This window comes from Aphelocoma coerulescens, chromosome 1 (assembly GCF_041296385.1).
Source record: "Aphelocoma coerulescens isolate FSJ_1873_10779 chromosome 1, UR_Acoe_1.0, whole genome shotgun sequence".
In the NCBI taxonomy this organism is placed as follows: domain Eukaryota; kingdom Metazoa; phylum Chordata; class Aves; order Passeriformes; family Corvidae; genus Aphelocoma; species Aphelocoma coerulescens.
The window spans coordinates 11429385-11444873 of record NC_091013.1 but is presented as its reverse complement, the minus strand read 5'-3'; the positions used below and the strand labels follow the sequence as shown (position 1 = coordinate 11444873).

Here is a 15489-nt window from a genome sequence, read left to right as displayed (position 1 = left end):
TCTTGCACCTTCAGTTCAGCTCAACATAGAGGAACACCTCCTAAAATCCCTGAGGCAGCTAAGAGCCAGCCAGTGACCCCCTAGGGCACAGTTTAGCATCCTGCAGAAACACAAACTCAAGGCCTGGAAACAATCAACCTTCTGTGACACTGTGCCCAGGCCAATCCCTCCTGCCTTCCACGGTGCTTCATGGATGTGGCTGTCCCACTTCCAGCACTTTGGGGCTAGCTCACGCATCTCATGGGCTGGGTGTAAGGATGCAGCAATCTGCTGGGCTAATCACTGCCCCTCTCTGCCTCTGAACCCTGACAAACAGCACCCAAGACACACAGTGAACTTGTGCTGATAGATGCTGTCCAGCACAGAGGAAAATACAAGCTGGCTCTGTTAGATCAATAGACCATGAAACTACCTTTGCAAACAAATATGTTTGAGAAAGAACCACCTTATCTGTGTACGATCCCAATGGACTCAGCAGCAACACATGAAAAGGTAATTGCTAGTATGTTTCAGGCTGACTAGAGAATTTTGTTGTTTGCTTTGATTGCCTAATTAAGGACAGTTTCATGTGCTTTCAGATAGATTTTACTGAAGCAAACATAAAGGCATAATCTTACTTTATGGGGAAACATGTAACTTAGGGGGACTCTGATGGCAAAAGTGATGCAGTGCATTAGTCTGATTTCATGCATAGTGACAGAAAACAGATTAATACCTGCAGTTATTTCTTTCCATTTAATATAAAAATCCTTAGTTTAGAAAAAACTTCTGTTTTCCAGCTGTAAAGTTTTTCTTTGCCTTTAGTGAGTCATAACAGCAGGCACATAAATGGAGTATTTTGCGCCTAGCAACCCAAAATATTAAAGTCTTTCTTCTAGTTACCATTGAACAGCTGCATCACCTGTATTACAAAATGATAAACAGGGTATAGTAAGGCAGTGCAGAGTAATTTCCATTTCCATTTATATTCTAAAATACTGTATTACTTGTCTATGCAAACCATATTTTGTTGAGTGTTTTTAATAACATTTCCCTCTCTGGACCAGAAGAGTATAGGGAGTTTGAAATAACCATGTCAGTGTTAAAAATATCTAACACAAAGGAGTTTCCATCACAGTTTTGGAAAGAATGACATGGAATATAAATGCCTTTTTATTTTATTTTATTACATTTTTAGTGTCTTCTAGAGAGCAATGAAATCTTCTTACAGTTGCCTCGTAATAATAAAAAAAAAGGTGTGTGATTCTCAGTAGAAGCTGTCAAACAAATGCGATTGTCAATTTTTCCTCTAACCTTTTATTTCTCTAATTGAATTGTATTGTGCTGGATTATCAAATCTGCACAACCACACACATACACAAAAAAGGTTACTCCAGGTTCACGGTACTTCGCTCAGACAAGCTACCACTGGAAGAGGACACTGTGAAAATAACACTTGTTCCAGCACAGATTTTTTTTATGAAGCAAAGTCTGTATCTTAGATTTCCAAGATCTGGGTTTTTTTCATTCCTCAAAACTGAGTGATTTGGAAAAGCATGGAAGGCCTTCAGATTTGCCATCTAGTGATTTAAAATTACAAAATTGTGAGCAAGTTTCTTCCTCCTCCCACCCTCCTTTTTTGACACTGCCAGTTTTCAGTCAATAAGCAAATGAAAAGGAACAGAGCTCTGTGAGCTTCCTTGAGAGTGCAACCTTTCAAACTGAGGGAGGTAAAAGTCCATGGTGGCATATTACCTTTGGCCCAACAAGTGGCTCTGGTGCTGGGCGCTTGTGGCGGCCACAACTGACCAGGAACGGAGCTCCATGGTGATGATCTCAATCCACCCTGTGAGCAGACAGCAGCAAAGACACCAGGGGGTCAGCCCGAATGTCACAACAGACAAGTCAGGACAGTTTGCTGTGTCTACACATTGGCTAAGCCCACTGGGGGAAAAGTGAGAATAAAGATGAACTGCAGACCTCTGGGTAACAGTGTTAAAAATATTAACACAATTGAGATGTGATGTTGTAGGGTTCCTTGGATAATGTGTCTTCACATCTCTCAAGTGTTTTGTGGGGTTTTTTAAATATTACTATTATTGAGGGTTTTTTTATTTGGGAAAAAAGAATCAAATCCTTAATCTCGTCCAGTTTGTTCACATTCTACTTGTATAAGGAGTAAGGGAAGAGCTGGTTTTGTGTTATAGTCCTCAAAAAGGAAACATTCACCTTTGCTTTCATTGTAAGTCAAACAGCAACATTTATCTAGGTAAAGCAAACTGTGATCTATCTACATACTTCTCCCCAGCAATATTTATTTTTTAAATGAGCAATTCATATGGTGTATCAGAGGGAAAAAACTTACTGAAGAATAAAAAAAGAATCAATTAGGTATTCATTCAAGGGTCTTATAATGAAATAAATACATAAATACGGGGTTCATAATTCATTATTTTATTTTAATGTTTAACAAAAGTGCAAGGTCTGCTGCTGATCTTTCTGTGGTTTGGAATGTGGTTGTTACTGCATTTTGTAATTCTTTGCAGAGCTGATGTACACAGTTGAGCTTGCTGGTGGGCTTGGTGCTATTCTGCTGCTGCTTGTTTGTTTAGTGACTATCTACAAGTGTTACAAGATAGAGATTATGCTCTTCTACAGAAATCATTTTGGAGCTGAAGAACTAGATGGAGGTAAGGCAGCTTCTCAGCACATTTCCTACTTTCTAAGAATGTCTGTCTTTTATTTCTCTCCACCAAGGCCCAGATTTAATTTCAGTTCAAGATGTGTTAACAACTCCAATTTTAGGTGCTGACTTGAATATACATTCTTCATACAGCACACAAGCACAATCACTGCTGAGCTGATGTATGTGCTGCTCTCTGGAGCTCCAGAAGACATCCGTGTCTTTTAGATTTTTAATCCCGACACTGAATGTAAATTGCCAACATCGATGCATTAAAGATTTTCACTTCCTGTCAGTACTGAAAGCCAATTTTATTTCTCTGTAAGCAAGGGGATGTCCTCCCTAATTGTATTCAACAAATAGGTAGAGGTTAAAGTGAATCTCAATTTACTGCTTGTTTAAACTGATCAGTTTCAATAAATTGTTCCGAGTGTTTGGGAATGTACCCTGTAGTTCATTTGCTTGAGTTTGTTTACTTAATCACAAAGTGGGCCACTAAATGGTCATTAAAGTTGTTCTGTGATTCCAGGATATCCAGCCTAAACAAAAGTGAACCACAATATATGCACCAGCTCTGTCAAACATACATGCATTTTCATCTTTCTCTTTTTAAGCACTTAAGGAAGAGGTCTTCTTTGCCTCTAGCCTTACTAATAAAAATTGCTGTTGAACAGCAAAGTGGGTTGAGCTGCAGGCTCTGATTAATTAGATTTGGTTTCTTGGGTCAGAGTTCCTGATGTTTTGTGCTGCCACGATGTCTTTTGTGACAGAACCTTTTTTTCTACAGAAATACTAATTAAAGTTTTTTTACAGGTCAAGGTAACAGCCTGTAGGCAGAAGCCATTGTGATATATTAAAATAAATATGTACTGATAAACAAGTGATGGCTAAATCTGTCACCGATAAGGAAAAGAGCAGTTGCAGAATTACAGGTCCTTATATAAGACTTCCATAATAAAATCACTAGGGAATGACCCATTTTTGCCTCCCATCTAAAAATGCACAAGGATTCAAAATAGAAAATTCACAGAACAACAAGCCCAAGAACATCAGAACATTTTGTAACCTTCTATGGGATTTACAAAAAGATGCATTAATGTAGCAGCTCAGTGAGGAAAAAAGTCAGGTTATTCTATTTACTTTACCAAGGAGGAAACTGAGGCCCAGAGGGACTGTGAGTCATGGAGGATTTTGACAGACACCTTCTTTCTTTTTTTTCAGAAGCTGAGATCCTCTCTTATCCACAAAGCAGCCGCCAGTTTAAATGGGCATGTTAACTTCCATAAATTGTGCGAATTTAATAACAGTCATATTAGAATATGCAGAAATAGACACTTTAAATAATAACTGTTTAGATAGATGTAACATTTTTTTCTCTATTAGTATCAGTAATTCTTGCTTTTATAGCTGTCATTTATCATTTTCTCAAATCACTCCATTTCATTTGCAGATTTACTCCGCCAGGTGTTACACTCCTGCCTCTCTCTCTTGTCCCATCCCAAACATTGGTCACCTGGGAACAACAATACTTGAATCATGCATTTTAAACATCAAAAAAAGGGGCCTCTATACTGTTTTGTGAGTCAAAAGAAGGAAAACCAATATCCATTCAGTTTATCCTTCTGAGCAAAGGTCATTGTTAAAGAAGGTCAAGAATGGATTCTCAGAAGATCAGTGCAAACACTGATAGATTGGGTGCTTAACCCCAGCAATATAAAAAGAGAAATGCTACTTACAAATTCCTAATGAAAACATGTAGCTTCTACCATGTTCAATATGCTGGCGACATGGATAAAACCCATTGTGCTAATGAAGTGACTTCAGCTGCACATTTCACTTTGTCTCTTTCACTTACACTCATGCAAAAGAAGAAAGATGGAGAGAAAATGTTCCACAAAAGCCAAAGCCATGGCTTGTGCAGAAATAAATTGCAGACCTACACTGAGATCCCTTCCTTTGTCTTAGTTTGTTATTGACAGACACAAAATGCTGAACTCTAAAATCCTATTCTAATCGCATCTCCTGCAGTGCAGCAGCAGAGCGCCCACGTTCAATTCATAATTTACACAATGTTCTGTCATACTTCAGGACAGCATGGAGATAAGCAAACATCAAAATATCATAGTCTTTTTTTTTTTATGTGCACTGTATTGTACCCAGAGAGGATTTGAAACACTTTAAAGGTGAGGTGCAGTTAAAATTTTCTGTTGAAAATCTCTTTTAAAATTCAATGCTTCATTTCTTCCCTGATCAGAGAACAAGCCCTTCAGGATGTCAAATCTCATCACTATTCTTTTTTCTTTTCCAAGCCTTAGACACATCAGTTTTTCTCAGGGTAACTAACATACACATTTCTGTGGGAGGCATGGGTAAATTGTGAGAAGTATTTGAAAACAAAATATTTAACCCTTACAGCTAATGGAACTCGATTTATTACTTTCTTTAGGGATACTGAAGATCAAGCAATAATCACAACAATAATCCTCATTTCTCGAACTTACAGTGTTGAATTTCCCCATGTTTTATTCTCAGGCTAAGGAGTATACTTCTGTTTTTTCTCTCTCCTGCAGACACTGCAGCTCAGTCCTGGGAATGGGAATTGAATCCCCTTTTTATCTTTTTGTGGTTGATTCCCTGCCTCCCCTACTAATTTAGAATATAATAATATTGGTGCTTCTCCTCTGACTCCATGCCTGTGCTTTCCAACTGTGTGGGAGCTGACTCCACCCCAGGGGATGACGTGATGGACACCACATTGTGTCCTTCAGTGCAGAGCAGCATAGCATGCCCATGTCCTGTCAGGGGACCTCACTGTGAATGTCCGAGAGCTCCCCGGGTCACTGGAGCACAGGGGCAAGAGAAGCACTCTGACCCTTGCAAAGGAGAGGCTTTTTTACTTACAGGTGTTTGGCATGACCTTGCATCTCAGAGCCATAACTCACCACTACCAGTTTGGTGGTCAGAAACTCCCAAATCTGTTGGAGGAAAAATTCAGTCCAAGATCTCTCCACATATGCAGTAAAGATGATAGCTTGAAGTGCTATGCAAATGAAGAACTCTTTGTACTGTTATGAAAACAACATTTTCAGAAATATATACTTCACTGGGATCTTCTGAGGGCTAATCTTTGTCAAATGTCAAGCAACCCTTTCAGTTTTGCAGCTTTAATCTTAAAAGCTTATTTTAAAAAGTCTTGTCCATAGAGCACACTTTAGGGACTAACATGATATTAGGGAAAGTCACTTTTAGAAGTGGTAATTTCTTCTATTTTTTTTCTACACTGAGCTCCAACAAAAGAGATTTTATACCATGTTCATTCTCTGTGGAGTGTTTTAGCAGTTGCTTTTTATGTATTTTTATTTTCCAAGGACCTTCTCTTTCTGCCATTCCCAGTTTTTAAATGACATTATGAAAAAAGTATCGTATTTTAACTGACAGACTGAAAATGAAAATAACCCTTTACAAGTACCTGTGATCAACACGTCCTGGTTTCCTTCTAGCTTGCACTCTGTGACCTTAAAAGCTATTTGTATTAGAAGAGATATTACTACTGTATAGCAATCTAAATACATGAGCTGACTTCCAGGCGCCCTAAAATCAGTGGAAATTTTCTCATGATTTTACCTGGGACAACTTTCTCCTTTGTTGTACAGTTCCTGCTCATCAAACTGTGCAAGGATCAGTCCCCAGGCATGACAGCCACAGCAGCCACAGTGAAGGTGGAGAGGGGAGCCCCTTCTCTCAGTAGTGCCCATTATGATCCTGCCTTAGAGTGAACAGGAGTCTCAAAGTGACCAAAACAGCTACTTTTGACTCTTTTTTTGCCATTTCAAGATCTGAGAGGTTCCAGTGGATATGTAGATATCTGTATGCCAGTTTTAATTTATGTTATGGATAAATCCAGAAGTCTATGGATGACAGGCTAAAAACCATTGGACATGGTCAGATAGACAAAATTACTTAAAAACTTCCACACGTGTTGGTGTTACAGGTTCCAGTTTCAAAGGAAAGAGCATGTGGTACAGCTAACAGCAGAAAGAGTTTTCAGGTATCTGCCACTACCATTACCTGGGTACATTTTTAACTTTTTTAATTGGTGGAAGTTTTTTTATCAAAGAATTAATAAGTAAAGGTGAACACTATCTTGAAAGAAAAAGTAAAAAAGGAAAATAGAAGAAATTTTATGCTAGGAGGCTGGCAAAAATAAGTAGCAATTGAAGACAAAATCTGACCAAATGTGTTGTAAATAGCTTTCTAATCAAATTTGCATAAACATCCTCTCTCACAGCTATGCTGACAAGAAGTCAAGCTTTAGGCTCAAGAAAAAAAAAGAAGGCTATAGGCAGCTGACAGCTAGAAAGTGAGAGCTTTGTTTAAGAACTGATATGATGAGGTTCACAATGACCCTTGGTGCCTTTAGGTTCCTTCACCTACAATATTGGGCAGGAGCTCATTGTGGTGTCCTCAGTCCTCTTCTCAGCTTTCTTTGCCATGGAAACCTTGGTGAATTGAAGGAAGCCAGGGGCCTCTGTGCAGCTCTGTTACAGGGAAGGCAGCAGGGCCCAGGCCTGGCGAGTTTCACTTTTGGTTCTGAAAGTGGCAAAGTGGCTGCTTTTTTTTTTTTTTCTTTCTACCACATTGCTAAAATAAAGCAAAGTGCTCCTAATAAGATTAAAATGTGCTGCTTCTGAGCTCTCTCGGTTCAGGAAATCTGGTTTGGATTTGGTACACGACAGCTATACTGTTTCATGGCTGAGCTGTTTGCCCTTTCATGAGAGATGAGTTTCTACTTCTTACTGAGGGGAAGCAAATCAATGCGCAAATTAGGAGACTGATGAAACTGGTTCTTCCCTGAAGTTTCTGTTGCACCTGGGAGTCCTTGTGTAATCATAATGTTTGTCCTTGCTATTATTTAACTGCAAAAGACCAGCAGGGTTCATGGATGAACCTATGGGAATTCCCAGATAATATCTTGTATTATTAATATAATATTATATATTAATCCAGGAGAAGAGCAGGTAAGAAATACTTGTTAGTCGTTTCTGGGTTTCATCCCAGCAAAACTCTTAAGCAGCAAGGAATGGCAATGCTTTGAGATGCTTCAGGTTTCTGTGTGACTAAGTTATTAACTTTCAAATGTAACTTTTACTATTGGTTTAAGCGCCACCAAAGCACTTGTGTTAATGATTATGCTATGCAGGTATAGCTAGACTGAAATTACTGCTGAAGTTAGTGACTTTGCAATTACTGAATCTTCCCTGGGGATGCACAAAATAAGTTTGCAATAGCAGTCTCACCACTCATTTATATATTCTTATTGGCTATTGGCAAATTGTGACGATAAGAAATCCTGTTCTATGAATATCAATTTCAAATTCTATTAAAATCACCTTAGAAAAATGCAGCTCTCTTCTTTCTAAACATTACTGGTTACAAAAAGGGATTTTTCTCTTATTTAATTACAATTTTATTGCTGGAAAACTGTTTCTTTTAACTCTTCTTGTTTATGCTATTTATTTACATCTGAAATGCAATTCAAACAATAAAAACTCAATTTATGTCTCCACTGAATATGGGGTTTTCTAGATTCTGTGCATGAAATGTGCTAATTCAAAAGAAAATTCCTGCTTTTTTTCTCTCTTCCTATTTCATAGCATTTAAAGTGCATGTGTACTATATGATATATATATCTCTCTTAAAAAATAAAATATTACCAAATCATCTTTATATTCCAAATGAAGAGATTGTTATAGGTTAGAAAGTTCAGATGCAAAGTAGAAAAAAAAAGACTACCATGCAATTCAACATTGCTCACTCTGCACAAGGATATGAACTATCATGAGGAATGTTACATTTAAAAAATACTATGCCGTGGAAAAAATTGTGTGGGTAGTTCTTAATTTTTTATTAACATTAAAAGGGCTTGACATTTAAAAATAATAGAAAATGTTACAGTGAGCTTCATCAGCAACAGCAAATAGTGTAAGGAAAAGTATAAGTATTTTGAAAGACCTAGAATTTGAGTATTTTATTCAACTAAGCATTAAATTACATTTTTTCATTGTATTAATGATAAACACTATCCCAATGTATATATTAAATGTGGCTCCTACAACAGTGAAGCAAATACAGGTTAAGAAATGCCATAATTTTGAAGCAACTACAGTCTCTGAGAAATTTTGAAAGGTTCTTTGCAGCCTTTCCTGAACACAGAATGGTTTTTTTTAAAGACAAAAGCTTCCTGTGTCAGTTTGGCTGCACGTCCCAGCTGCATTTGGGAGGATCCAGTCTCCTATCTCCAAAAACTCCCTGTGAAATCCTGAAACATTGAGTTAAATCAGTGCATTGCTCCTAATTCCTGTATGAATATCCTAGTACTTAAGAGGAGAGCATGTGCTCTGCTGAAGGAGAGGAATCAGCCATCCAGTTCCCTGTTGATTGGGAAATGAAAGCTCTTCCCAACCTTGCTGGCTACGCCGGGCTGTGGAGCACCCTTGTGCATGGTCAGCTGCCTGCAGTGCACTCTGTGTTACTGAAGGCACTGCAAACTACTCTCAGGATTTCAGGATGCACAGACACATGGGCTGACTCCATCATCTAGGTCTTAGGGCTTCACTGAAATTAAGTTCACTGTGAAATGCAACACTACGATTTCTCCTTGTTTTGATCTCTTAATCTGTGTTGTGCTAAAATGTATCGTGCCAGCTAAAAGTCGGAATTTGTCACTGGCTTGAACATGGCTGATAAGAAAAAATTCTCTATAAAGGTTTTTTTTAATTATTTTTAATTTTTCATGTATAAATATAATTTTTCTGGTTCTAATTAGCAGAAATATCTTCAATGTTTAAGTCTAATAAACCCTCACAGGCCCAAACTGCTGACTTCTTGCAGTGCAACATGGAAATCATTAGAAAACACATACATCTATAATGCAAATTTGAAGTTAAATCTGTTCAGTGGTCCCTGTAGAAGAGGAAATTTTGTCTTTTTTTATGTAGGCACCAGCTTATCATTTCATGTGTAGCTGTTAAGACAGCATGCATACAGATGAGTTCTTAGATGTCTGATAGCAATTTACTTACCCAAAGATCCCATTTGCATGTGACAAAGTAGATTCATACAGAGTCTGGGTTTCATTTTATGCTTACATTGAGCCTTTAAGTGACTGCTGCTGAGCACATCCTTGGAATAACAAGAAGCGTTTATAGCTTCATCCCCTAAAAATTTATATCACTTCTTCTGGATTAACATTGTAGAAAGTTACAGGGAGTATGATAGCGTACTCTGCATTTGGATGAGTATCAAAAGGAATGGACAGCATTAAAGAATGCATATTCCAGTGATGCAACAGGTACTTTGGCTAAAATCCTGGGCCACCAAATGAAGTAATCTTGCCATGTGTTATTAATGAAGCTGAGATATGACCCTCAGTGTTTGCCCCTAAGGTCTATCTAAACCTGTGGCTGAGTATAGCTCCATGACCATTGCTCACTTACAAACTTCTCACTTTGAGCCCCATGTAATGGTTGAAATGATATGACAGTTTCTAACTCACAGTCTGTTTTGCCTGGAGTCTTGCAGTAGCAGTGGTTTGGGGCTGACTGAATCATTTGTGGACTGAATGCACCACACCCTGAGCACAGGCTGCATTTGATCTCATTGTGATGAACTAATCCAGAGCTTCCACATTCCTGATGCCTGAACACATCTATTCAGATATACCCTAGACCCCAACCATTCTTTGCCCTACAAATACTAATAAAACCAGGAGGGGAAGATATTTTCCCTGCAATACAGGATGATGCAGCTGTATTTAGTGGAGATGCTGGAGCCTCCATGATATGAAAAACGTGTACTTTGAATGTGTCATAGCATGAATAATTTCCCCTCCAAGTAAGATTGTGCAAACCATCTTAACAGACAATACTCAGCCTTGAAACCAGCTTGAATTCTGCATTATTTCTTATTTTTGTCCCTTTGTGAAATTATACATTCTCATCTTTACTCAAAGACTTTGAACAGAGAAACACTGGTCTCAAGCATGTATCATGGTCAAGACCATTACTGAGGTGACAATAGTATAAGGCATTGCAGCACCAGCATTTTGCCAGTTGTAATAATTTCCCCACATATTTGTTGACTTCACTGTGTGCCAACTCTTTTGCTGGGTTAACACTGTCCTACTGTAGAAACAAAAACCTGCTGTGTAATATCCCTCTATATCATACTTGATCCAATCAGTCTTATTTTAATGCGTTGTCAAAGGCAGCAGGTGCTTGTCTGTCATTAAAGGACACGTTTTCACAAACACTCAAAAAAACCCATAGAAAGTGTTAACCGTAAAAGGCAGGGCTTCTCTTTTTCTTAGTTTCCTTTTTTGGCTGTGTTCTGGTTGTTGTTTTTTATTTGTTTTGGGTTTTTCTTGTTTTGGGTGGCTATAACAATCCAATAAATAATATCCCACAAAAGATGCACAGAGCACAGATGGCACAGGGCACAGGGCACAGACCACATGGTCATTTCATGGGTTTAGAAAGTTTAAAAGTAGTAATAGTACAACCAAATTTGTTTTGTCATCTGCAAATGAACATAGTGCACATGGCTCCTCAGAAGGGAGAGAGGACTGTTCAAGATTACCACCGCTCAATTAATTTCATTTACACTCTTTGCATCCACCCTACAGCTGGCAGGCTTTTCTAAATAATACTACCAGACTACAAAAAGGTGCAAAATGAAGAAAGGACCAGCTCAATGAATAAATGAAGTCAGCACTGATTGAATATAACATTACTTATGACACACAGTATTTAGAGTATTCAATCAGATCTCTTTTACAAGCAATTGATATTCTCGGTAGTCTGTGCATAATGTTGTCAAGAGAGTTAGAAGGATGTTAACATTTCATTACTCTTGCCATTGATTTTGCTCTGCTTTCTTCACAACAAAAGTCAAAACGTGACCTCTTATTCCACTGAATTAGTTCAAGAGCACTTGGCATTATTGACCTCCTAATGAAAATTAATGGTGGCTCTTTTGATTCAGTCTTTCAAGTAGGTACACCAAGCACATTTAAAACACAGGCATGGTTATTTCTCATATTGAAGTGGAGTAATGCACAGTTAAGTAATGAAATGTACATTAATGCAACATTAAATTTGCAAATTTAAATGTGCAGAATTCAAGAGACTTAAACTGCATTATCAGGAGCTGATGCTGCAAAGATTTAAGCTTGGCAATAATTTCAGACCCAGAGAGCTAAAGAGTTTTACAAGGAATTCTATACGTACAATTAGAGCATTTCAGCCCCAGGTCCTAAATTTACAGTAAAATTCTGGCAAGACTGAAATGCTTGTACTGTGCAGCAGAGACATTTGCACATTACCTTAGGAATTTCCATGCTCTTCTTTCCCCTTTTATGTTAGAGAAGAATGCAAACTCTTCACAGTGACTTTTGACTTTTGCGCTATGAGCTGTCACCCTGCAGTTGAATGGATTTTCTTCATCTGGATTCTTACATAAACTGACTTCTGTCTATGGATATGGACCCCTCCTTCCTTGCATCTGTGTAACTAAGGATTATGTCTACCAGGTGAAACAGGAAAACTGAATGGATGCATATCTGGAGATTGGGTGAAAGCTTGCCATTTAATCTAAACCATTTCCTATTCCTGGAAAATTCTCCCAGAAGTAATACCTGGGGAAATATCTGGGAAAACTGCTAGAATAAGGAATAAACTAACTTAATTTCTGTCTTTCCCTAGACAACAAAGACTATGATGCATATCTATCTTATACCAAAGTGGATCCTGACCAGTGGAATCAAGAAACTGGAGAAGAAGAAAGATTTGCTCTTGAGATTCTACCAGATATGCTGGAAAAGCATTATGGATACAAGTTGTTCATACCAGATAGAGATTTGATTCCCACAGGAAGTAAGTCATGCCTTTATCCTCATGTGCTTTTGAAGGAGAAAATGAGTGATTGCAGTGATTGTTTTAGTCTTGTTTATATACTAACTCCTTCAGAATGTCATCTTTTCTCCCATATTTTAGAGAATGGTGAAGACACCAAACATTAATGTGCATTTCCCAGATAAGAGGATTATTATTTAGTAATTGTATTGTTTTAATTGAAGGTAAAACAGTACAGAAAGGGCATGCATAAGTAAAAGAAATGAAAGAGACTAACATTTTTCAGGGTTTTTGAGAGCTTGAATCTCTAGGAATGAATACTGAGTTCTTTCTTTTCAGTTCCTTAGATTTTGTTTGGAAAGATATCAGTGATTCTGAGTATTGAAGAAATTCAGATAGGAAGGAAAAAGTTGTGTTTGGACTACGGCAATGGCTGCGTAATAACTTCTACACCAGGCAAAAGTAGTGAATTCTGTCAGTGTCCACTGCAGACCAGTGTGTAGTGGATGTACTTGATCATGCTCAGAGACTGAAACTAGAATTGATTCCAGCTGGAACAAGTAGATCTTTTTGATGTTTCTTTCACATATTCCAACATAAGTACAGTAATGTTTTGTCAGTTGTTGTAGTATTCTTCATTACTTCAGTGTAACCATATGGACACTGACTAAGTTCAATACCTTTAATAAAAGATAAAAGAAAGGATGCTTGGTGTGGACAAAGCACAACATACAACTTCAAACAATCTCATGGATATTTTTTAAATCTACTGCAAACTAAACACTAATTTACAGGAGACAACACTGTTCTTATGAATGTGTGTGGCAGTGCCATGAAAGAAAAACAGAATCTAAGCCTACCAAACAATTTAGAGTATAATTTGGGTTTGAGACTGAGGTCCTGAAGCACATGGCTGCTGCTCTGTTGTCTAACTGGGTGACTTTGCCTTTTTAAAGGTAAAAATCATGATGGGCGTATTTGTTCCAATAGTGATATCGATGATACAAAGCCACAGCTCATGAACAAACACTGGCAATTCATAGCACGTGTGGGAATAGATGTTTTGCAGGATCACAGAATGGTTGATGTTGGAAAGGGCCTGTGGAGGTCATCTTTTTCCAACCTCCCTGCTCAAGCAGGGCCATATAGAGCAGGTTGCTCAAGACAATGTTCTGCCAGGCCAGCTTGGCACATTTGCAATTGATGTTTTTGCATACTTCAGTGAGATCTTCTGGCAGCAGGGATTTGCCTCTGTTGTTTCTCACCAATGTATGAGAGCAGACTGTTTTCTTAGATTGTTTTTTGAGCAATTGTTTTGTTTTGTAGCCTACATTGAAGATGTGGCAAGATGTGTAGACCAAAGCAAGCGACTGATCATTGTCATGACTCCAAGTTACGTGGTAAGAAGAGGTTGGAGCATCTTTGAACTGGAAACGAGGCTTCGAAATATGTTAGTCACGGGAGAAATCAAAGTGATACTGATTGAATGCAGTGAACTACGAGGAGTTATGAACTACCAGGAGGTTGAGGCCCTAAAACATACCATCAAGCTCCTCACTGTCATTAAATGGCATGGACCAAAATGCAACAAGCTGAATTCCAAGTTCTGGAAACGTTTACAGTACGAAATGCCTTTTAAGAGGATTGAACCCATGACAAACGAGCAGGTTTTAGATGTCAGTGAGCAGGGGCCCTTTGGGGAACTGCAGACAGTCTCCGCAATTTCCATGGCTGCTGCCACCTCCACTGCTCTTGCCACTGCCCATCCAGACCTGCGCTCCACCTTTCATAACACATATCATTCACAGATGCGCCAGAAACACTATTATCGAAGCTATGAATACGATGTACCTCCTGCCGGCACCCTGCCGCTTACCTCAATAGGTAACCAGCACACCTACTGCAACATCCCCATGACACTAATAAATGGGCAGCGGCCGCAGACAAAAACTAACAGGGAGCAGAACCCTGAAGAGGCTCACACAAACAGTGCCATACTGCCCCTCTTGCCACGGGAGACCAGTATATCAAGTGTCATTTGGTGACCGACATGCAAGGGGCTGTCAACCCCCTTGAGTAGGAGCAGAGTCTGCAGTCTGGTGCCTGGAACTACATCCTCGACTGCTGCTGTTAAACATGCATTACAATCGATAACAAACGAGGAAAAACAGGGTCTTGTACATATGTTTTTGCAATTTCTTTGTATCATCAGTCTTCCTGTTTTACCCATGTCTCTTCCCATTCACATTTTTGACTTTGTTTTATATGTCATTGGAATTTGTATATTTACATTTTTTTTTAAATGAAGAGACTGCTGTATAGATAGGAAACTTTTTTGCTTCATTAGTATAGTTTTAGACTTTTTGTTTGTTTGTTTATAACCTCTCTTGGGAATGCTTGGACAAAGCTATGTTGATATCAGAAGCACCATCCATTTTGTTGGCCTGCCTAGCCTGATTCCTGAAGGCCATGCCTGCTGCAGCTCACCTCTTTTGGAAAGTTTTTGTTCTTAGAAGGACCCCATCGCTCACTGAGAGCTCCAGTTTCATTTCTACTCCCGTAATGTGCACTGCTCCTTCCCTGCCCTTACAAAGACCCTCATTTGGGGTAACACTACAGTCTGATCATCTAACATGTAACTTGATAGATACCTGTCAAACAAAAGAAAATACCCAATCTGTATCAGTTGCTTCACAGTAGTCACTACAGAGTGTGTAGAAACTAGAGCTGGTTTCGTTTTCACTTTCTTGGGTTTGGGATTTTTTTAGTTCTTATTTTAAGAATGAGTTCGTTGTATCCCTTTTATAAATATAAAAGCAACCCTATTTTTAACACGTCCTGGAAAAGTATTAATGTGGTTGTGGATTTTATTTTTTAAGCACTTAATTTTTTTTTTTTCTTTTCCAACTTTCAAAA

At 38.4% G+C, this 15489-nt stretch overlaps 1 protein-coding gene across 1 annotated transcript in view; it reads left to right on the top strand.

Annotated features, from left to right (window-relative positions):
* The window catches only part of IL1RAPL1 (interleukin 1 receptor accessory protein like 1), a 606065-nt gene extending 590791 nt beyond the window's left edge, over positions 1–15274 (top strand). The window contains exons 8-10 of the mRNA XM_069028525.1: positions 2526–2669; positions 12424–12594; positions 13900–15274. Of these exons, the coding sequence (XP_068884626.1) occupies positions 2526–2669; positions 12424–12594; positions 13900–14618 (1034 nt within the window). The 3' untranslated portion in view covers positions 14619–15274. The remainder of the gene's footprint in view (positions 1–2525; positions 2670–12423; positions 12595–13899) is intronic.
* Positions 15275–15489: the final 215 nt, after the last annotated feature.